General features: G+C 40.6%; 2 protein-coding genes across 4 annotated transcripts in view; one reads left to right on the top strand and one right to left on the bottom strand.

Moving 5' to 3' along the window:
• LOC149856735 (serine/threonine-protein phosphatase 4 regulatory subunit 1-like) overlaps window positions 1–377 on the bottom strand; it is a 32743-nt gene extending 32366 nt beyond the window's left edge. For 2 of the 3 annotated variants that reach the window (XM_090020764.1, XM_090020763.1), the window contains exon 1: window positions 34–358. In XM_090020764.1, the coding sequence (XP_089876890.1) occupies window positions 34–358 (325 nt within the window). Of the gene's footprint in view, window positions 1–33 lie in introns of all 3 variants that reach the window. The other variant, XM_090020765.1, reaches the window with a different exon arrangement.
• RAB22A (RAB22A, member RAS oncogene family) lies at window positions 260–19758 on the top strand. The gene is made up of 7 exons (XM_090020766.1): window positions 260–392; window positions 2137–2216; window positions 8984–9065; window positions 13830–13901; window positions 14001–14107; window positions 17056–17165; window positions 17822–19758. The coding sequence occupies exons 1-7, from the start codon at window positions 357–359 to the stop codon at window positions 17917–17919; spliced, it is 585 nt and encodes a 194-aa protein (XP_089876892.1). The 5' UTR covers window positions 260–356; the 3' UTR covers window positions 17920–19758.
• The last annotated feature ends 2735 nt before the right edge of the window (window positions 19759–22493 follow it).

Consider the following 22493-nt stretch of genomic DNA (forward strand, 5'->3'; position numbering starts at 1 on the left):
GGCCGAGGCCGAGGCCGAGGCTGAGCCACTTACCGGCCATCTTGGATGGACATGGGGGGAGGGGAAGGGGGAGGAGCTGCTGGACCCCGGGCTCAGCCGGCACCGCCCCCCGCCGCCCGCCGCATCGGCCCGGGGGCAAAAGGGAAACCGAAAAAAAACCCGATCCCGCCCTCGGCGCGCGGCGGAAGCGGCCCGTCACGTGACCCTGCGGCTCCCAAGATGGCGGCCGGGCCGCGGCGCCTGAGGAGGAGCCTCTACCTGTAGCCGGGGGCCGGCGCGCGAGGGGGCTATGGTGCGCCTGGGCGGTGCCTGCAGGGCTCCTTAAAGCGGCGGTGGCGGCGGTGGTCTCTCCGGCCATGGCGCTGAGGGAGCTGAAAGTTTGCCTGCTGGGGGTGAGTGGCGGGCGCGGGGTCCGGGGCGGCGGGATCCGCGCTTGCTCCTCGGCCCCTCTGACCTCTGACCCCTGACCCCCCCTCAGCCCGCCTTCGTGTGAGGTGTCAGGGCCTCCTGGAGCTGCCCAAGCCTTTTTCCCCATAGTGCCCCAGCGTGGGGCACACATTACCCCAGGAGTAGATGGGGTGAAAGCCTCCCCCACCACAGGGCAAAGGCCTCAAAACTCCTCCAGGGTTTACTGGAGCTGCTGCCGTGAAAGGAGCTCTGCCCACTCCGAAATCAAGGAAGCGTCGCTGGTTGGACTCTGTTCGCCAGCTCGGAAACAATCGCATTTTCTATATTCCCCCCCCCCCCCCTTGGGGATGTACTTGGAACCAAGTCTTTGTTTTTGGGTACGTCATCTTTTTTCCCCTCAGTGTTCATGCTCTGATCAACCGGATGCAGGTGGAAGGGGTCTCAGTGATTCCCATTTGCAATCTTTGGTGGCCACCTTGCCCTGACCCCCCTCCTCAGCCACCTTCCTGTGAGGTGTCAGGCCCACCTGTGAAATCATTGTGGTGCAGAGGGGAAAAGGGAGGAAGAGGAGGGTGAAGAAAACTTGTCTTTTCTTTTAACACCCCCTCCTTGAGATGTATTTGTTTTCCTCCTCTTGAACAATTTGTTATGCAAGCCTTTAGAAAGGTTATAAACGCCATAAAACACAAGTCAGATGATAGGTACTCAACCCCCGCCCCCCACTAACCATCAGTAAGAAAAAAAATTGTTGTTTTTTTTTTTAGTTCATTTGTGTGGAAGTGTTTGAAATACATTTTTCGTAATATATGTTGACTTTATATTCCCTAAAGCTTTATCTGTAAGGAAGGCCTAGATTTCCCATCCAAAGGGTGTAAAGTGGGTAGTTTCATAGATGCTAAGGTCAGAAGGGACCTCAACAGATCATCAAGTCCAACCCCCAATTGGGGATCAAATGCTTAGTCTGGCCTCTTGGGGTAACAACTTTGTGCGACATCAAGTTCTAATGCATCTCCTTAAAAGCAGTCACAAGACTTGTTATCATGTTGGTTGGTTTGTTGCTGAAAACTAGTTACAGTATGTTAAATCATTATATGGAACACTTTGTAGGGATCTAATCAACTAGGCATCTTGTATTACTAGATGTATTGTTCAGTCTGGAAGCTTTATCTTTCTTAGGCCTTAATTGTGGTAATGTTTCAAAAGCACACATGCAATATAGTCTTAAATTGTTACGGTGGAACTGTTCTAAACCTCTGATCATCACCTTTACAATTAAATTATTTCCTCCTCCTGCATCACTTGCAGCTGTATAAAATTGTTTTTCGAAGTTACTTCAGGTATGTCATGCATGTTTAAGGCCTTTCATTAAGTTGGGTGCAACTGAGTGAGTCAGGCTGAAACATGTAATGCTTGCAATAGTTTGACACTATTGATCTGCTTATGTGTAGGGTGTTATATCTCTTACTCATCTAAGTGTACGTTTCAACGCAATGGCAGAAGCTCTTTCTCTGCTTCCTGTACAAAAACCTTTCACTTGAACTAGGTTTTAAGATATTTCTAGCATTACAATGCAACTTTTGTCGTAAGAGACTTTCCAACATAGTGTTGTTTTTTTTAAATTCATCGCGCAGCTATTTATTTAAGGATACTGTGTTTTAACAGAGCTATCTTGTTTTCAGTAATGAAATTGCAGTGTTTTTATTTATTTATTTATTTATTTATTTTAAGGACACTGGTGTGGGCAAATCAAGTATTGTGTGGCGATTTGTAGAAGACAGCTTTGACCCCAACATCAACCCAACAATAGGGTAAGAAACTTAAGTTATTTCAGCATCTTAAAAAGCTGGAGGAATAGATCCTTTAACCCCAGTGGCACACACAAAGCACTCTCTGCATGTGTTAGCTAGCTTGGGTAAAATGTGTGTCTTATTGAAGGTTTGGGATTAAAATTTGAACACAAAATATAGGAGCCATGAACTCTCTGTTGGATCTACCACTGATTTAGGTGGTCTTAGACAAGTCATTTATGTCTTGATTATCAGCAATAAGGTATCACGTTTGCATATAAGTCACCAGGCCCATGAATAGCCATCCGTTTCCATTAGTGTGTTAGTTGTGGCCAGGCATGCAAAATATCACATAGAAATAAGACATGGAAAATACATTTGAAGAACTGATTTCTATTTGTAAGTCAGATGTTAAGAATTACTGTCCTGGCCCTTGCAGTTTCCATTGTTATGCAGTAGAGTAGGCTTAAAATCTTGTCCCGTTTTATGAGTACAAATAAACACATGTATTCTATTGTTGATGCAGATATCAGTAACCATTTCTTCATGGTGAGACTTAACATGTGCATACTTCATTAAGGCACCATTCTTAAACTTCAGAAGTAACATGATAATAATTATCAGGCTATTTCAGCTTTACTACAGTAATAGTAAAAAAAAAACAAAAAAAAACAACCCCAGCCCCTCCCAAAGATCTCTTTTAGGTTACCAAGGCTGGTTGAATGTTAGCAATGATTAACGTTTTTGTCAACTGCATTAATATTCTTTGTCCCAGCATCATTAACTAAATTGATATTCAATGAATATTCTCTTTACTAACTAGTGAAATTGGATAACTGCAACAACATTGTCTAATAAAGATCAAAAGTATGTTTTTTTTCCTCTTGAAATGCCTAATTTTCCTTTTCTTGGTTTAAAATTACAGTGCACAAGTTTAGATTAAATGAATAACATTCTGTAGAAATTGTGAGGTTTCTTTTTTAATGTCCGTATTAGCAAGAACTAGATTTCAGAGCAGACAGATCATTTTTTGTCAGATGAGTGATTATGACTCTTAGGGCCTGTTTGTCAGGCCCACCTACAAAAGACATTTCCCACCTGTAGGGTCATAGACTGGTGTTAAGGATCCTTATCTTTTGCCCTTCTGATTTTGATCGAGAGAGTCTGGGAAGGGAGTCTCTCAAATTTGTTTGGTGTGTTCATTGGCCTGTACCCGGCCTATCTAAAAATCTCCTGGGACACTGCGGTGGTTGCTTTAACTGACAACTTTCTTCCTTTGGCAAAATACATTGTATTTTTTTTAACTATAAGACAAAGCTCATCTCTGCCAATAGAAGAACTGATCAAAGATCATGAATCTTACCATCAACTTCAGGGGCAATGTTTTTTCCACTTTGCCTTCTCTAATATGAACATATAGCAGCATGTACTTTTAAAACGCGCACCCAGTTCTTTCCAATGGGGGAGGAGAGGATGAGAGGGTGCAAACCACTCATGATGGAAGTTGGTCATATCATTTAATGTATCACTGCAGAGTGCTGCATGCTATAGCAGTGAAGGTAATCTGAGGGCGTACAGAGAACAGAATCGTATTTTGGATTTGGCGGTAGGATTGGGATCAAATGCTTAGCCTGGCCTCTTGAAGTAACATAACTCTGTGAGACATCAATTTCTAACACATCTCCTTTAAAGTAGTCACAATATTTGTTATCATGTTGGTATAGTTTGTTGTTGAAAACTACTATGGATGTATGCACCAGAACTTCTCCAAACAGATGTAGGAAGTTCCTATACACTGCATACTCCAAAAAATTTAAATAAGTTCCTTTTGAAACTACTGTTATTTATAGACTCTGTCTTCTCTTCCTGGCTAAATTCAGGTATGCAGAATTATTGAGTGATCATAGTAAGTGGCAAAATATATACTAAATTCAAAAGTAGTTGCAGAGGAATATATTTTACAGTAATATTTACAACCCAGTGGTTTTGTCAGTATTCTCTAAAATGTTTGAGAGACATTCTTATAATCTTTCTCCGTATAGTGTCTTAGTAATCAAGTCTAACTGGCAGTAACATTCATTAAAAACTAATCTCAAAGTAACTTACATGAATAGGTACAGAAGCCAGACATGCATTCTAAGCTTTCGCATCATCAGGATAAGCACAAATTGTTCTACTAGGCTGGATCCTGAGATCTATCTAGATCATGAAGCAACTACTTTTTTGAGCATCTTTATGAAACTGACAATATGTAGTTCTAATTCCAGAGTATCTTTAGATACCTGGTAGCTATCTGGAACTCCAGAAATACTCATAGTTCAAAGTCCTGCTGGGTTTTTTTTTTTTTTTTTTTAAATCAGCATTTCACCTAATGAGAAACTCCCATGTTCACATTTAAATTGTGTTTACTTTCCTGTTGAATTAATAGGAAGGTTTACATGGAACTAGCCTTTCAAATTCAGAATATTTAGCTGATGTGCAGGTCCTTAGTAGAAGTTGGCTGTGGGAAGCTTATTACATCAGTGCTTCACATACCACACTGTCTTACAACCTTCAGTGTCTCAACTGATCTTTACAGGCTTATGTGCTTTGACTCCTAGCTTCTCAAGAGGCTGCTGCTCTGCACATAAATCATGTCGGTCACCAAGGGCATCTGAGATGCATTTATTAACTCTGCCTAGAACTGGGAATAGAGCGTTTTCAATGAAGCACATACAACTCCATAATTCACTTCTGTGTTAACCAGCAAAATCAGACGTTAAACTTCAGGCTCGATGTAATGTGAATTCATTTATCCATTTAATTTATATGAGTAAGTCTTTGTAATCTTAATAAACTTTCCTCCACCAATATGTAAGCGTATGTCTAAACTCTGTCAACAGAACATTTTAAAAAGTTGTTCCCCATATCACTGGTGTAACTAGAATTATAGATAAGACTTGCTTTTCTTTTTTTTTTAAAGCCATCTTTCCTAGTTATTTCTTTGTCAAAACAAAACCATATTACAGTAAAGCTAACTATGACAATGAATGAAAGCCAGAAATGGGTTTTTCATAAAGACAGAATTCCCATTTTTAATAATAAACCAGTTTACATTTAGATTAAATAAATTATTTTTCACTTTTGAATTTGCTTTATATAAAAATGGACTTCTGGAGGTTTTTTTTCTTGTATGTTAGTATAGTTGCAGATCTGAAATGGTTGGGTTATGACTACTTAAAACCTAACTATTTTTCCTTGGAATCTCTCAAAACGAATCTTGGTAGCATTTAAATTAATTTAGGTTCAGTAAAATCAGTTTCTTATAAAATACTGAGCTCAAACTGGTATTATAGTATGGCTGAATATTTTAAATCCAGAATTAGTAAATAGCTGTTGCATGAGAAATCATAGTTTAGACTAAGCTTTAACATACTAATGCAGACCTCTTAAAAAAAAAATGGTTCTGCTACTTGCCTTTTCTGAAAAAACTGAGTGTCATGGTCAGTTGACTGACTGAAATAACAAAGTTTCAAGGTAATATTGAGATGTGAGGCTTTTCTTAGAAATAAGCTTAAAAAGATAAAATCTGACTTATTCATAAGCCTGGTTAGTAGCAACGCTGATTATATTCCCTGATACTTTGCATGGTACAACCCTATTTAAAGTTGCTTGTATGTTTCCAGAGTTGAACCACTTGGACTAAAAATTGTAATGTCAGGTGTCTGCTTCAGGCTGAAAGTTGTTTGTAAAATTTGAGCCAGAATGATTCAGTATAGGGTTGTAGGGGGAAATACAGTATTTTGCTTAGGTTTTAAAAAAATTGCAATAACATAATAGTTGTGATGTTCCATACTTTGGAAACCAAGCATGAAGTTTGTTAGAGGGACATCCATTGGGTTGAGGATGTCACTTTTGTTGCCATGAAAGTCTGCCCAAATTTGGCAAAATTATGTCGTTTGAAAACTTGTACTTATCCCATGACCAATAACATTTCCAGAGATTTGGTCTTGAACACGCTTGTGCCAGTTGGGTCACAAAGCTGATACAGTTATTGCAGATGGTCCAGTGCAGAACAACTGAGGCAGAGCTGGACATCCCCTGAAATGGCAACATTTTATGCCAGAGTAGGCAACCTTTTCTGGCTGCAGGCCCTCTAACCCCTGGGAAAGAGATGAGGGGGCAGTCACATGTTCAGGATTCTTCCACTACCACCAGTTGTCCCCGCAGTGGCACAGAGAGTGCCCACAGCATTGAAACATGACACCCTCAGGCTGGATCCAAAGGTTGTCGTAGCCATAGGTTGCCAATCCTCACTTTATGCGATCACGTGCTATTTTGTTTTGAGCACATGCCTTGTTCAGTACTCAGGATGGACAATGCTTACTTAATCAAAAACTAATCAATATTTTTGTCTTGGCCTCATGGTTCAGTGTGTAAATACCTGTACTGTATTTACTGCATGCTGTTCAATTTCTGCTCTAAGGATGGTATTATTTATCTCCCAATAGACATTTCTTTAGTATTCATCATCTCACATGCACGAACTTGCCCTCATAATATACAAGATTTGGGCTGGTGGACCACTGACTTCAGTGGGTCTCTACCCTTGTGTATGTCTTGAATTCTGCACAAAGCTCATAGCAGGAATCAGACCTTTATTCTTCATGCTAAACGTTTAAAAAGAAAAAAAAATATTGGTGTCTGACACCTTATGTCAGGGTCCATTTGCTTTAATAGGTAAAAAAGACCTTTACCTAATAAGCTATCTCATCAGGCTGTCTGAAGGCAGCTTCACATGTCTTGCAGACTTAGTTCATACTGTGTATTTGAGTCCCTGGCTCCTGACCACCTTGGCTTCTAAGGATTCAGTATTCGAAAAAGGCAAAAATAAGTTTAAACCATTAACAGAACACACAGGCTACAAAATGAATAATTAAAACAAACAAAACCCTGTTGGTTAAAGGTACACCAATACATCAGTCTGATATCAGATTGGCACCAATACAAAAAAAATCAATTGTATCAGAAATCGGCCTGATGTGGCCAGTAATTTGCCCAATAAATGCCTGTGCGGAACATAGTCCTGCAGCTTGGAGAGCTGCATGCAGCTGGTAAGCCTGTTGTGGTGGAAGGGGAGGGAGAGGGGAAGGGGTATAGGGGGCAGATCAATGTCCTCCACAGTGAGGGAGGGAGTGTGGGACAGGGACTGTGGCAGCCAGGCCCAGCCCCTGCTGGAAAGAGCCCTGCGCAGCCCTGGTCCCAGCCCACAGCTTCAGCACACCCTGCCCCACGCCGCCCCATGCAGATCCAGAGGCACATGCCTTCCCTTCCGGGGTGCACGCAGCAGCAGGAGCCACCCCCCCGATGAGCTGTGGCTCTGTCCCGTTACCCACCCCAGTTGGGCATCGCCTTCCCCAGCCCCACTCCCTCCCTCACCACAGGGGCCTAGATCTGCACCCCCCTCCCACACCCCTTCCCTCTTTCCTCCCCTTCCGCCACAACAGACTTCCCAACTGCGCACAACTGTATCTCAGATTGGATTGGTATCAGCTGATGTGCCTCCTTAAAAATCAGCTATCGGCAGAGCCGTCCCTAGGGGTGTGCAGGGGCTGGGTGATGGCAAGCAGGGGGAAGGGTGGGGATCAGGATGGTGAGCGGCCAGAGTACAGAGCCAGCAGCTGCAGCAGAGCTTGTACAGCAATGTCTGCAGGGCCCTCCAACGTGCAGGGCCTGGGGCAGTTGCCCTGATTCACCTCCCCCAGAGAGATGGCCCTGGCTCTCGGTATTGGCCCCCAAAATCTCTATCAGTGCACCCCTGCTGTTGGTCTCTTAGTTTGCATCACTCAATGTAATGTTTCTGCTGAAAGAGCAGATAACACTGATAAAACTTATAGGAGTGTTGGGAACTGTTTCACATTTCCAGTGTTAGGTTTCAGGAGTTATACCCTACTCCTGCAGGAGATGTTTAGATTCCTCACAGAGCAGCAAAGGAGGAAATTCTCCTAAAATAATGTTGTTTAATAGGTTTGGGTGGTGGCACTAGAGGGGTCCCACACACGTAATGCAGTGCTTGATGAAACTATAATGCATTGTTTGGGAATGGCAGGGATTTACAGACATCAAGATACACTGGTAGGAAAGTGCGCTTAAGGGCTTCACTCTGTACTGCTTTATTCCCATAACCTCATTACAATTCAATGGGAAAGTTAGCAGGGAGTTCTCTGTATTTTGTGTCGACTCTGCTCTTTCCCTAGGGAGTAACACAATAAATGAAACCTGTTGGCACCTAAGATTTTGAAGAGGCTAGTACAGCAATGAAGGGCTCACATATGGACTGCTTGCAATATCTCCCTTAATCTCTATGTGTATTTAGGGGTGTTTTGTGTATCTTGTGGTGGAGTGCAAGATATGAAAAATGTTATCTTCTGTATCAACACATCCCTACATGTCCTAGAGCTTCATTAGGAAGCTAGGGAGGAAGGTGGTGCAGGTTCGTTTACCATACTTCTCCACTCTGTTCTGGCATACTCAGTTGGGTGAATTCCATCCTCTGTATAGGTTACTAGTCTCACCTTTCAGGCCTGCTGCTTGTAATGAATTTCAGCCTGTATGTGTGACGTTCTTCACTGTTTCTATGCATGATAAAAAGCACTTCACTTTTTTAAAAATAGAGGAAAATGTTACATTTTTTGCATTAATATACCTTGAAGATATTTATTGTTTGGCATTTTATATATAAAAGGGGAGCTGTGTATTTGAACTATATTTTACTTATATTTGTATTCTGAAAATTTTGAACTTCTCAGAGCATCCTTTATGACCAAGACTGTGCAGTACCAAAATGAGCTGCATAAATTCCTAATCTGGGATACAGCTGGACAGGAGCGAGTAAGTAGAGATGTTGTGTTCCATAATTTTGGAGGATTCAGTGTCATCTGATTCTGCTAGTTATTTATATTAACATTTGTTTTCTTGCCTGATTCTTTCACAGTATTTTGGAGACAAATCTGCATGGATTCTAATGGAATGAGTTACCTTTCATTTTGATTTACTGTCTTTCCTCAGGAAAGTAATTGTATATAATATAGGGTATTTTCATATTTTCTAACATCTTTATAGAAATGGAAAGTTTATTGAGACTGCAGCTGGGTCTGGAGCACAGTTTTGAACAAAATACTATACAAAGCATAGTTACGAGCTAGAAGCCAAAGATAAGGACGGTGTAAAAAACAGGTTTCTGTTCAAAAGGACATTGCCAATAGGAGAGCAAACTGAGGGGGGGGGTTTGCAAGCCTAATGGTAATATCTTGCTTTCTTTAAAGCATTTTTACTTGCTTTTAAATATTGATTTATAGTATCTTTTGCCAGCAAACTACTGGCACATGATAATTATAAAATGAAGTGCATGAGCCTGGTTTCATTGTACAAACTGAGCCTTTGAGTCTATGAATTTATGCACTTTACTGATGTGAGCAGTCCAGTTTAATTCAGTGCTTGGAACTGTTTAATAAGTACAAATTACATGGATATTTAAGTACTGACAAGATTGGTACTTAAATGTTCACACCTTGGATTTCAAACTGCATTACTAGTGAAAAGTAAAACTGAGTTTTAAACATACTTTGTTTCTAATTAAATAGTGGAGGTGCCTATGTCAGGAAGACTTTTCTTAAATAAAAGAACAAACTCTAATTCTTTTTAGGAATTTTAACTGAAGAGGGGTACAGCTTTGAGAGCATGCAACAAAACTATTCAAAAGGGTAGCTGATTTAAAACAAAGCCTCACAAACTCAAGTTAAAAAGGAGGTTGAAAAGAAGAGTCTTTGTGCTGCAAATAACTTTGTTACTTATGGACTACAGATGGTAGAAAAGAAGGTGTAGCCATGAGTGTGTTGTCTCAGATAAAGCTTTGGACTCTGCAAGGGTAAATGCAAGAGAGAGCTGGTCTTAAATTGACACCCCTCTGCGTTTTCAAATGTTTATGTATGATCCTTTCCTGAGAAGTGAAATGTGAATTGCTAGACTGGTGCTCTTTTGCATAATGTTTTATAAACATGTCTGAAACCATTTGGCAAAGGACTTCCGTTATGTATTGGAGTTCCATTCTGTTCATTTTAATCATGTTTGCAAGCAGTGGAAGAATGTACTACGCTTAAACCAAATTACAGCAGTCTGTGAGCAAGCATGTCTGTAAATGACTGGCAATTGCTACTGTGAGCTTGTGTCAAGTGAGTGTTTCCTCTTTTCTGTTTTAAGCCTGGCACAACACTTTATTTTTTTCTGTGCAAGTTGTATGACATTTTAGTGGGGTGGAAGAAAGGTGGACATCATCTCCCACCTCTTGACTAAGTTGCAAATTCTGTAGACTACTTCTTCCATATTCCTGAAGGGTAAGGGATCACTTCGGCAGCAAGATACATTTGGGGACAACAGGAAAGAAGAAACCGGGCTCTGACACTTTAAAAGGGGATCCGAATATCTCTTCAGTTGTGTCCTTTCCTACACTTCCATCAAAAGTACTACTGACAGCTATAGCTATTGCTCCTATAAGCTTACTAATCACCAGGGATCCTGGTTTTCTCTGTTTAAAAAACACAAATTCCCTGATTAACGCCCCCACCATCTGCATTTTTCCAGGATTAAAATTAAACACCATGGGGCGGGGGGCGGCATCAGTTGAACGCAATGTTTTATTGATGCTTACAATTGTAAAGCAATTTGGAAGCTTACTAGTGCTTCCATCATTTATAATAAAATAAATTCTAAATACCTATGTATTTTTGGTATTTGATTTTAGTTTTTAATCATAGAAAATCAGAGCTCCCCCTGTCCCCTTCAGTCCTCGGGATTAGATACAACTGCAGCTGGCTTCCGTCCTCCACCTGCTATGTGGCACTGAGCAGCCCTGATATGCTGGTGCCCTACCCATGCCATTGCCCCCCCACAGCCCTACCAGAGGGGGGCCTCAGCTGCCAGGGCTACAGGGCCTATATCCACCTGCTCCCCCACCAGTGGCACCCAAACCCCAACTGCTGCCCATGGGAGTGAAGGATGTGGGCAGCCTGCTGTCCTCCCCCGGGGAACCTCCATGGTTCAGTAGGTGGGACCCAGTGCAGGAGGGCAGAGAGGCTCCGTGCTGGTGCTGCCACCACTGCCAGCACTGCACCAGCCATGCCTAGTGTCAGTGGTTGCATGGAGTTATGCCCCCCACTGCTGCCGGGTAGGCAGGGGATGCCTCACAGTGGCAGCATGGCCAGCATAAGGCTTCCAGCAGCAGCAGCAAACTTGCCCACCCTGCTCTGTCTTCCTGCAACAGGTTCCACCCCCTGGGCTGCAGAAGCCCTGTAGGGAGGGCAGCAGAGTAGGAGCCCTGAGCCCACCATGTTTTTCTTTAACGGAGAAAATTCACATTTTTTTCCATGGCAAACGGGAAACCCTGATCTCGCACATCCCTCCCACCCTTCTTGCTTTTGCTATGCACACATTAGAGGTAAGAAAAGTAGAATTCCCTTATGAACTCTAATTCTGCCTTTTCAAATGATCAATAAGACCAGCTTGACTTCTTAATTAAAAAAAAAAAATAGATTGTGCTGCTTCTGTATCTAATATGTGCTAGTTCATACTCCACTTCACAGTTTGCCATGAATTGTCTATATTCATCTGTGGAGAACGAGTGACGTTCTAATGCTATTGAAGGCTATGGTAAAACTTGTATTAACTTTCATAGAGCAAGGATTTTGCTCCCAATTTTTCCCCCCACCTACTTGTCAACAGCTCATTCTAGAACCGTTTCTTATGGCTGCTTAATTTCTTGGAGCTGAAATGCAAAAGATATTAATTAGTTAGGTGGTCACCAGCTGGTCATCACCAAATTTGATTACTCCGTCTCTCCTGGTGATTCAGTTTCCATTCCAGTTGTCATTCTGATGAAAGCTTTCATTTGGATCACTCTCCCTTAAACCTAACACTTCAAATGCTCAAGTGCCAAAAGCAACTGTGGTTTGTTTTTTTTCCATCGCCTATGGACAGTACAACATTTCTTTCTGCCACTGTCAGAGTTTCAGCCTTGTTATTTAACCCCCATGTTCACAAATTCTCATGATTATCTTGACTCTTGCTGGCAATTCTACGTTAGGGTTCAAATCAGAATTTCCCTGCAGGGCAAGAAAACTAGATTTTTTTTGAACCGACAGCAAAAAGAAATTTGAATGTTTCTGGTAACATCTGTTTTGGTAAAGGGAAAATGTATTCTATGCTCTGACTGTTCTTAGATGGAAAAAAGTATCTAAGTGTTAGCAGACAGGAAATGAGGGTAATGCAAGATTTGCAAATGAAATTGGGTGTTACCCGGTATATAAATAGGAATAAAAAAAGCCAGGTTGTCAACTAATCCAAGTAGTGGTTTACCAAATATGTTTCTCCTTGCATCCTAAATACTTATTCCCCCCCCCTTCCCTTTGTATTACACTTCTCTAAGATGTGCTGACTGCACTCCCATAATCTCTCTTCTCACCCATGAACTTTGTATACAAGGTTACTCTCAAAACCGAATTTTGTAAGCCAAGTAAATGCACTAGATTTTTAAGGATATATTGAATTGCTGTCAACTGAATTATGTTAACCAAAAAATAGATTCCAATTTTATTAGAACCAACAAAGTCTTCGTGAAAAGCCATGCTTTCTTTATAATTTTATTTTTTCATGGCCTTGTTGCAAAATATGCATATATCAGTATAGAAGTTTCATAAATCAAAAATTTCATTTAAATTTCAGTTAATTATTTTGTTCTTCCCCTGATACTTCTTAGGTTAGAAATAGGCAACTAATTTAAACACTATCAGAGTTTTTTAGAAACATAGTATTAAAATTCTTCTAATGTATTGGTAATCGTCTTTAGACAATTGTGATTGATCTCTTACAAATTCAGAAAGTCATATCTTATGAACATCTTGGAGTTGTCTATATATTATAGGCAAACATACACCAAGCATTCCAAAATTCATAGACAATCTTGAGAATTAATGACAAGATGGTGTCTTAAATATTACCTGCAACTGTAAGGTAATTGTGAGACGACTGCTGTTTTTTCTTTTTAATAGGTATTCAACATTTGTTGTTGAAGAGAAACACTTGAAAACAAACCCTAAAAACAGAAGCGTCTGTTCAATTTTGTGTTTTCATGAATCTCTTATATTGGTCATATGGATTTGGGGGGTCTTGACTTGTAGTTTTTGAACCCTTGGCTATCAGTAGCGTACGCTATTTTTCTTTAACTTAGTTTTCTATTTGCTTTCACAAAGAATAAAAGTATTCCATTCTGACCAGCCGCCTTTTTCCCCAGTGTTCAGAATTAGATACTCATGCTGAAATCTGTACCTAGTGTAAAAATCTATGGATCCTTTTTTGAATCTGCGGCTTTAATCTGGACTGAAAAATTTCATTAATTGCTTTATTACAGTGGGATGTGTCAGTAGTACATTTGCCAAATTGTCCTTATCTAACTCTGCTTCACGTGAAACTTGTTGTTTGCAGCCAACCTATTTAAATGTAAGAATAAGTTTTCTATGAGAGTAGTAGCAACTGGATTAATTGGTCACTGACCTACGTGGTCTCAGGCCCAGTGTCAAGCTGTTCTATGTTTTCATCTTGCAGTTTCGTGCTTTAGCACCAATGTACTATCGAGGGTCAGCAGCAGCTATCATAGTTTATGACATCACTAAAGAGGTAAGAAGATGTAGTTTGTAACATCATTTTACAAACTTTTGCTTGTTTTTTAAATGAGGAGATCCTGACTCTTAATTTCCTTTCCCTTTCTGATATCAGGAAACTTTCACAACTTTGAAGAACTGGGTGAAAGAGCTTCGACAACATGGACCACCAAACATTGTTGTAGCCATTGCAGGAAATAAGTGTGACCTTAATGATGTAAGGTAAATAATTACTGACAGTTTGGTGCTGGTTTGACATCTGGTTTAAACTATCAGTACTAAATATTTGCTAATTTGAAAAATGTCAGGAATATTGGGAGACTTTGAAGGATGTACTGTCATTTCAATATGCAAGGTCTTTAAACTAGAGCATTTTGTAAAAGGCTAGTAATATCTGACTGCTGTACCATATCCTTTTAGCAAATACTGGTCCTGCCAGACAAGGGTTCAGTGGATTTTTGTCAACATCCAAATTCGGATGCCTTTTTATTGCACCAGAATATAAAACACAGTGGGCATGGATCTGAGGGAAGTGGATCTGGAGGTGTTGGCCAAGAAGGCCTCAGGAAGGGTTCTAGCCATAGTTATGCTTTTGAGGTGGTTTGAACCCATTGGTGAAGGCTCAGTTAATAAAGCCAAACCTAGAAAAGAGTCGAGTTTAGATGCTTATATTTTCTGGACAAGTAGGGAAGCATACCTACTCTCACACCCACCTTTATTCAGTACCCCCAGAACAAATATTTTCAAAATGTTAAATTTTGTTTTTGCTGGGGATGACTATTTTAAACCTCAGCACGCACATTTAGTTTCAGAACAGATAAATGTGAAGACTTGTCTGAGGAGTTCATCTTTGGCTAAAATTGGAGGTGGGAGAGAAGGAGAATGTTGAAACTATATTTTCAAATTATACTGAGCATGAACAGCAAGTTTTCATTCTTTTGGGAGACTGAACCTAAGTGTACCTGAAGCCTTCTAGGTCTGATCTAAGGATTCTGAAAAGATACTTAATTCTAACCAGGAGTGGGTTTAGGCTCTTTAGACAGTTGAAAGCAAAAATAATGAGTCAGTAATACATTTATGTAACAGTAAAAGTTCCACCATTTAGTTTTGCAATATCAGGGAATTTAAAGTCAATGTGAACATATGTAGTAATTTCTGCATGCGTTTGTTAAATGTGAGGCTTGGGATTCATACCAGAAATGTGGAACTGGCTAAGATTGTTGTGAGAAACTCCTCCTGTCCTGGCTCTGTTGATCTGTACAATTTAAACTTTTTCATAGAATCAATAAGTCGGAAGGGACCTAGACAGATCATCTAGTCCAACCCCTTGCCATGGGCAGGAGGGAGCACTGGGGGTGGCAGGGGTCATAAGACCCCAGCCAGGTGCCTATCCAGTCTCCTCTTGAAGATTTCCAGGGAAGGTGAGAGCACCACCTCTCTGGGAAGCCTATTCCAGGCTCTGGCCACCCTTACAGTGAAGTAGTTCTTCCTAATATCTAACCTCAGCTTGTGGCCATTGTTCCTAGTGACTCCAAGGGGAGCCCTGGTGAACAGACTTTCCCCAAGTCCCTGCTGGTGGCCCCATATAAGGTTGTAGGCAGCCATGAGATCCCCCCCCCCCCAGCCTCCTCTTGTGGAGACTGAAGAGATTTAAGTCCCTCAGCCTCTCCTCATAGGGCTGGCCACGGAGGCCCTCAACCATATGAGTGGCCCTCCTCTGGACCCTCTTCAGGTTCTCCATGTCCCTCTTGAAGTGCAGCGCCCAGAACTGGACACAGTACTCCAGCTGCAGCCTGACCAGCACTGCATAGAGGGGGAGCAAGACCTCTATGGACTTGTTAGCGGTGCCCACATGACAGGGTGCGGTTGGCTCTGCCTATTGCTTCATCGCATTGGCAACTCATATTCATCCTGGAGTCAATCCTGACTCCAAGATCCCTCTCTGCCTCTGTGCTGCCGAGAGGGTCAGCCCCCAACCTATAACCATAATGCTGGTTCCCTCTCCCCAGGTGCAGCACCCTGCAGTTGTCCTTGTTGAACCACATCCTGTTCAGATTCGCCCACATATTTTTAATATCCTTTACATTTAATGTGTTTCACTTTAATTTACATTTCAGCAGAGATTCTGTGCAGTGTAGCATCATGCATAGATTGTTAGTAGCTTTGGGGTTCCTGTTGCTTAAGTGGATAGTGTAAGTAACACCCACAGTTTTATAGACAGTGGGCACACCTACACGTGCTGTTAATGTGGTGTAAGCTTACTGCATAGTAAAACAGCTTACTACATAGCAAAACAATGTGCAGTAAGCTTTTTCCTGGGAGCATATCTACATGCGCACCTGTCAGGAGCAAATTTGCTTCTGATGGGAGCAGTTCAGTCCAGGGCTACTCCTGTCCTGTTCTGCCCTCCTACAACAGCCAGGGGGAGCTTCAGGCTTGCCTGGGTGCCAGCTTCAGGCTGGCAGGGAACAACCAGTTCAGGTCTAGGCTCTGGGAGAACAGGGGAAGCTGTTCTGTCTGGGGCAGCTGCGTCCCAGTCCTGTGTCCCGAGCAACTGTTTCCCAACCCTGGGAACAGCTGCTGGAGGAGAAGACGGTTTCCTAATCCCCTACTGCCTAGGCTGACCAGGAGCAATTTGCTCTGTCAGCTGTCTACACGTACACTGCTGCACAGTAACTACTGCACGGTTAATCTACCTGTATCTACAAGTAGTAGCCAATCATGCAGTAGACAGATCTACTGTACTGTAAATGATGTGCACGTGTAAACAGTGAAACTTTGTGCACAATACATTAGACTACTGCGTAGTAAAGCACCTTGCGTAGATTGCCGAGTGTTATTATTTTTTTTTAAGTAAAACACCTCCTGATGGCCAACCACAGATTAGTACTCAGAAGCTATTTCATTCACATTTCTTAGATGAAATGCAGCAGCAGTGGTTTACTTCATATTATAATGCTGCCTACTTAGCAACATACCAGAAACAAAGGTTAAGAGGCTACATAAAAAAAGTAGAGGAATTGGTCCTTCCATGAGTAATGTGGTGCAAAGCAAAAGATGCAAAATTACATGCTGAATTTGCTATTAATGTGGTGATTATAGTTGCTTAATCTGTTTCCTAAAATTAAGAAAATGTCTTTTTTCATTCAGTGTTTTCTTTTCTTTTTTAGGGAAGTCATGGAAAAAGATGCTAAAGACTATGCAGATTCCATCCATGCAATATTTGTAGAGACCAGTGCAAAAAATGCAATAAACATAAATGAACTCTTTATAGAAATTAGTAAGTATTTCTGTAATTAAAATCTGTGGTTTTATTTTTCTCTAAGGGATGCCAAAGCAGAAAGTTAGATTGCTGTATTCAGTCTATAGTTCTGCTGCCAAGAGTATCTTGGCTTCATGTTTGTCACCAGTGGCTAGGGATTCAAGAATGCAAGATGAGCTGCTAGTTTCATGTTATTTTATAACCTCTAACGGCTTCTGCTTGGAGATTCTGAACCCATTATGATCACCCACTCGCTGGATAAATAGCAAGCAGGGCACTGCTGTTAGAAGTCAGTGTCATCTTACTGTATCTGTTGTTGAACGTTTGAATTTAGTACTTCAAGGTCACTGAAGGATGAGTGAAGGAAATGACATAGGAGATGTCAAAACCTGTATAAGACTATATCAAAACCTACATGCACATGAAAGGGGAAGTTTTGGAAAACACAGCATAACAGTTTTAAAAATTCATTACAATCCTCATTTGGATTAGTTAATGGATTAGCAATTGCAGATTTATCACATGCTTATTATCATATTTTTCTCATGCATAATATAATATGCACTTTTGTTCTTGAAAGGCGGAATGAAGAGAAAATACTTTGTAAGTGTATACTAATTCTTGAGACTAACTTGCTATAAATTTCTCTCTTCTTCCCTCCGCCCTCTTTATAGGTCGTAGAATTCCATCAACTGATACCAACCCCCAATCTAGCAGTAAAGGTTTCAAACTTAGAAGACAGCCATCAGTGACAAAACGCAGCTGTTGTTGACTGATCCTTTAAGAAATCAGACTTGTTTATACAGTAGGTGGTCTTGGAAGTTGATAGTTCATGTTGGGTACATACAGTTGGTCTTAAATTCTTATCTGCCTGATGTTCGTGGACCAGTTCATCTGACATCTATAGGCTTTCAGAAGAGACTACAATCATGATAATGTCAGCCTGTTTACTTACAACACATAATATCTCATGTATTAAAAGGGAATCCATCATCATATGTATGGCCTTGCTTGAAATGAATTTCAGTATGTGGATGGTAGGACTGAAATACTTAATAGTTTGTAATCAAGACTTTGTAATGCTTTCTAAAAAGGGAAATGAGCACTTTTTGTGGGTCTTTGGGAATGGGAGCAGCAACAGTGAAGTTTAAAATTTAGTCTTAAGGCAATTCTGCTTTCCTTTGCCATTGTTTTAAATGTAATTGTAGCTAATCCAAAGTATGAGACAGTTGGTATTAGACCACTACAGAATAAGTTACTAAAAAAAAGTAATGAAGAAACAGTCCCTCCAATCCCCAAATCCCAATTTGCACTTTTTATTTAATGATATTGTAGGATATTAAAAAAAATAAGCAAACAACAGATTTTAAACCACAATCTTTACCTTTTCATGCTGACTTAATCACTTAAACGTTAATATGTTGTTTATAGTCAACCTCGTTTAAAATAAAGCAAAGTTAGGTGAAACTCTAAACCATAACTGACTGACTGATAACGGATGCTATCAAGAGTTCTGTTAAGACTTAAGGATTATAGGGAAAGCTTTTAATTGCTTGGCACATGTAAAATGTTAATACTATATTTATGAGACCACTATCTAAAGTATTATAAATTATGTAAAAGCAGTCGAGAAATCAGTTTCCTTCCCTCCTTTCATTCTTCACCCATGGATAGATTCCTAGGAATCTCCAGCTAGTCTATCCTTGCCTATGAGGTTTTGTACCCCTGTCAGTGACCTCTTCCAAAAGAAAACTGCTTGTCCCTCTCTTCTGACCACAGCTGAATTTCTCCTTGATAAGGCCAGTTGAGATTGCTGTTGGTGCAGCAGAAGACCTGCCCATTGAGCAACTTGTACCTGCAGTGCACCCAGACCCTGCTGGCTTGTAAGCAGAAAATGGAAACAGGGAACCAAATCAAGTCATGCATGGTAGCGTAGATCGTTACCTCTTGGCTCCTGGGCCTTGCCCAGCCCTTATTTTTGTTTTAAGAATATCAGCTTTTAGCTTATGTTGTGGTGTTTTAGTACATTTTATATTAAGCTATAAATTGACAATACCCTATTATGCTATTTTCATTATTTATTTTTAGATTTCTGCCAGCTGTGGTAGGAAACATCTCTCTCTTGAGAGAGAACATTTTAATAAACTCAAATATGTAAAATACTTTTTTTTAGATTTTGATATTAATCTTAAAGCCATGTTTATGATATTTGCTCTTAATCTTTGATTTGGCATTCCACCATCCCAATTATTTGGTCTGAAGAAAATTTAGAAAGAATATATAGGTAATGAAACAGCTTATTTCAGACTAAGTTGTTATTTCAGACCCCTATTTCAAAGCTGCTCTTAAATAAAACAGTTGAATTCTAACAGTGATATAAAGCATATTCTGAATGCAATTAATAGGCTTTAATGAATTGTGGGGACTAAAACCTATGACTCTTAGGTGCACATCTGTTTGCAATTGTATAGATATGCCGCTTGCTTTTGCAAAAAGGATTTTTGTGCATGCAAATCATGTTGCATGCATATAAATAGTAGCTAGTTTGAAGCCCCTGCAGGAAAAAATGGCCCAAATAGAACATTACAATAAAGACAAAACTATGTTCTTATGTGCAGCATTCACGTCTAATACATAATATGGCTGAAATCTTTGTGACATTAAAACCAAATATGCAAGTATAGACTTTAGTTACAATGTTATATCATATCTTTTACAAAACTTTAAAAAGTGTTACTACTATGCTGGGTAAACTTGTTCTTTGGGCCTGATTTTATTTTTTAAGCAGTTAAACTAATGTGTGTAATTATATACCTAATAATTATAATAATAACTACTTGAAGTATTTGCACAGCAGCAGTCACAAAACTGCTTAATTTGTTTGAAAATCTTGCCCTAACATTCTTCAGTTAAGAAATTGTGTAGATGTGGTTATCCACTTAAGCTCGTATACAAACCATATTGATCTCCGAGCGAGTCCAAATGGTTGTCAAACATTGTATTCTTCTATGACTTTTGCAATTTTTGTAGTGGAGATCTGTCTTTCAGAGCAACAGAAGACTGTTCTGGGGAGGTTTCGCATGTTTGTCAGCGTCAGATCATCATTTTGTAATGTGTCTTTCATAATCTTAGGTTGTTTAAACCCCCTCATCATAAACCTAAAACTGTCGTCTTTTAGTTGCAAGTAATTGCTATTTTTTCAGCTCCTCTACGAAGAGAGATTTGGAACATACTGCAGCAGGGTCTCTCCAGTCTCTTCTTCCTATAGTTTCAGTGTATTATGCTTCTACCAGCAAGGTGTTGGAATTGGCAGAACTTCAGAAAATTCCTCTCTCCCAGTTCAGCACCAATACTGCTGACAGACATGGAGGAAAGAAAAAACACGCTTTACCAGAAGAAGCAGTGCGTTAGTTCAACCCGGCTCCGTAACATCTGAATCAGCATCTGGTTCAATCATCTATTACAGGGATTGTCAACCAGGGGTACATGTACCCCTGGGGGTACCTTGAAAAGGTCGCAGGGGTATGCAGGGGTGGGCAGGGACAGAGCGCCACCACCCTGTGCTGCTGCCTCACTGAAGTAGGGCTGGGACGAGGCAAAAGCGGGGCTGCACGACACCATGCTGCAGCTGCTCCACCACTCACGATCTCCCTTCCCCCAGGGGTACACTTATTAAAAAAGGTTGAAAACTCCATATCTATTAGATAAGTGATTCTCAAACTTTTTTTCGTGGACCACTTGAAAATTGCTGAAGGTCTTGGCAGACCACTTAATAAACTTTTTTTTGTTCTACAAATCAAAGCACACAACTCATTTTTTAATATCAGTTGTCTTACCTTTCTAATGTGATGGATGTGCCTGTTTTTTGAGGAGAGTTCTGGGAAGTTGGGTGTAATGTTTGGTAGCTTTAGCTTTAAGTCACCTTTCTGTGGACCACCTGAATGGAGCTCCTGAACCAGTGGTGGTCCACAAACCACAATTTGAGAGCCTCTGTATTAGATAAGTGCCAAAAAAGCTCCACTGAAGCACCCAATCTATACAGACTTTGGCTGAGCTGTGTCAAACTAACACAGTGCCTCTTCTGGCGTGTGCTGGGCTCAGTGCAGGAGTACACAATGTTTAAAGTTAAGTACCATTTCTTGTGGGGATTGTTTTAATGTCTAAGCAGCCTAAGGCATGAGGTGCTTTACTGTGTTTCATACAATTTCATCCTTTGCCTTGGATTTTAGCAGGCTTATTGATACAGCATTTGAGGATAAGAGTTTTATTGCAAATCTGGCAAGTTTCCAGATGCTGATTGTAGGGGGGGATATCTGTTACAAATCAAGAGCATTTTTCAGGCAAGCTAGCAAATCGAGGCGCTTCAAATATTCATAATCTAAATTCCCTTCATTGTCCTATGAAGTAAAAATGCAGGTATAAGCTCATAAGTTTCCTAATCAACCCAGTTTCCTTATTACTGTGCCTGTTTAATACATGCATTACTTCAGAGAAAAATATTTGAATGTAGGTTTGTGTGGGGGTTTTGGTTGGTTTGTTTGGTTTGGGGGGGGGGGCGTGGAGATTGTAGCTTTACCACCTTGGACAGGATACATCTGTCCCTTTTGGATCATCTCACTTTGAGTCTCCCACTGTTACGTAAGGAAAATGTCAGACCAAGTTAATCTTTTATAGAAGTGTTTTAGATTTAAGCTACTCATTAGGACCATGCTTGTTTGAAATGTCAGAACACAGAATGCTGAAATGTAAGTTCTTTGATCCTGAAGAAACCTTTGTTATTCCCTTTGTCATATCTGGAGCCTGGAATACAAATAGAATTACCATCTCCTTAGGAACAGAGACATGTATGTAGTTCATTGTTTACTTGATACAGAGCCAAGTGGTTTTCTTGCAAATTCCATTATATCAGTTTCTCTCATCAAGCCATCCGCATTCAGATATGCTGCTCTACGTTTGCCTGCTGCTGCTGCTTATACTTTGCCCTCAACCAGCTTCTCTGCTAATTTATTCAAAGGTTGGCCTTTTTACAGAGCACTAAGGGACATGTCTTTGGAGGTGATAAGCATCAACTCTTCCAGCTCACTGTCTAACAACACCTTTTCTTTTTTAACTCCTGAAGTTGGAGTTACAGAAGATCAGCGCTTTTCAAGAATAGCCTTGTAGGGTTTTCTCTCCCGAGAATGTGAACCAGACTTGCTCATTTTTCAAAATGTACTTTGTACAAACTAAAGAAAAGAAGCTTGACTTAAGCAGTTGTTGCCTGGATATGTGCGCTCCCAAATGCACAAGATTTTTGCTCCTCATTACAGTGAGCCGATGTAAGACCTCAATATATGAGTAGAAATT

This window comes from Crocodylus siamensis, chromosome 10 (assembly GCF_052110815.1).
Source record: "Crocodylus siamensis isolate JL-2025a chromosome 10, ASM5211081v1, whole genome shotgun sequence".
Taxonomy (NCBI): domain Eukaryota; kingdom Metazoa; phylum Chordata; order Crocodylia; family Crocodylidae; genus Crocodylus; species Crocodylus siamensis.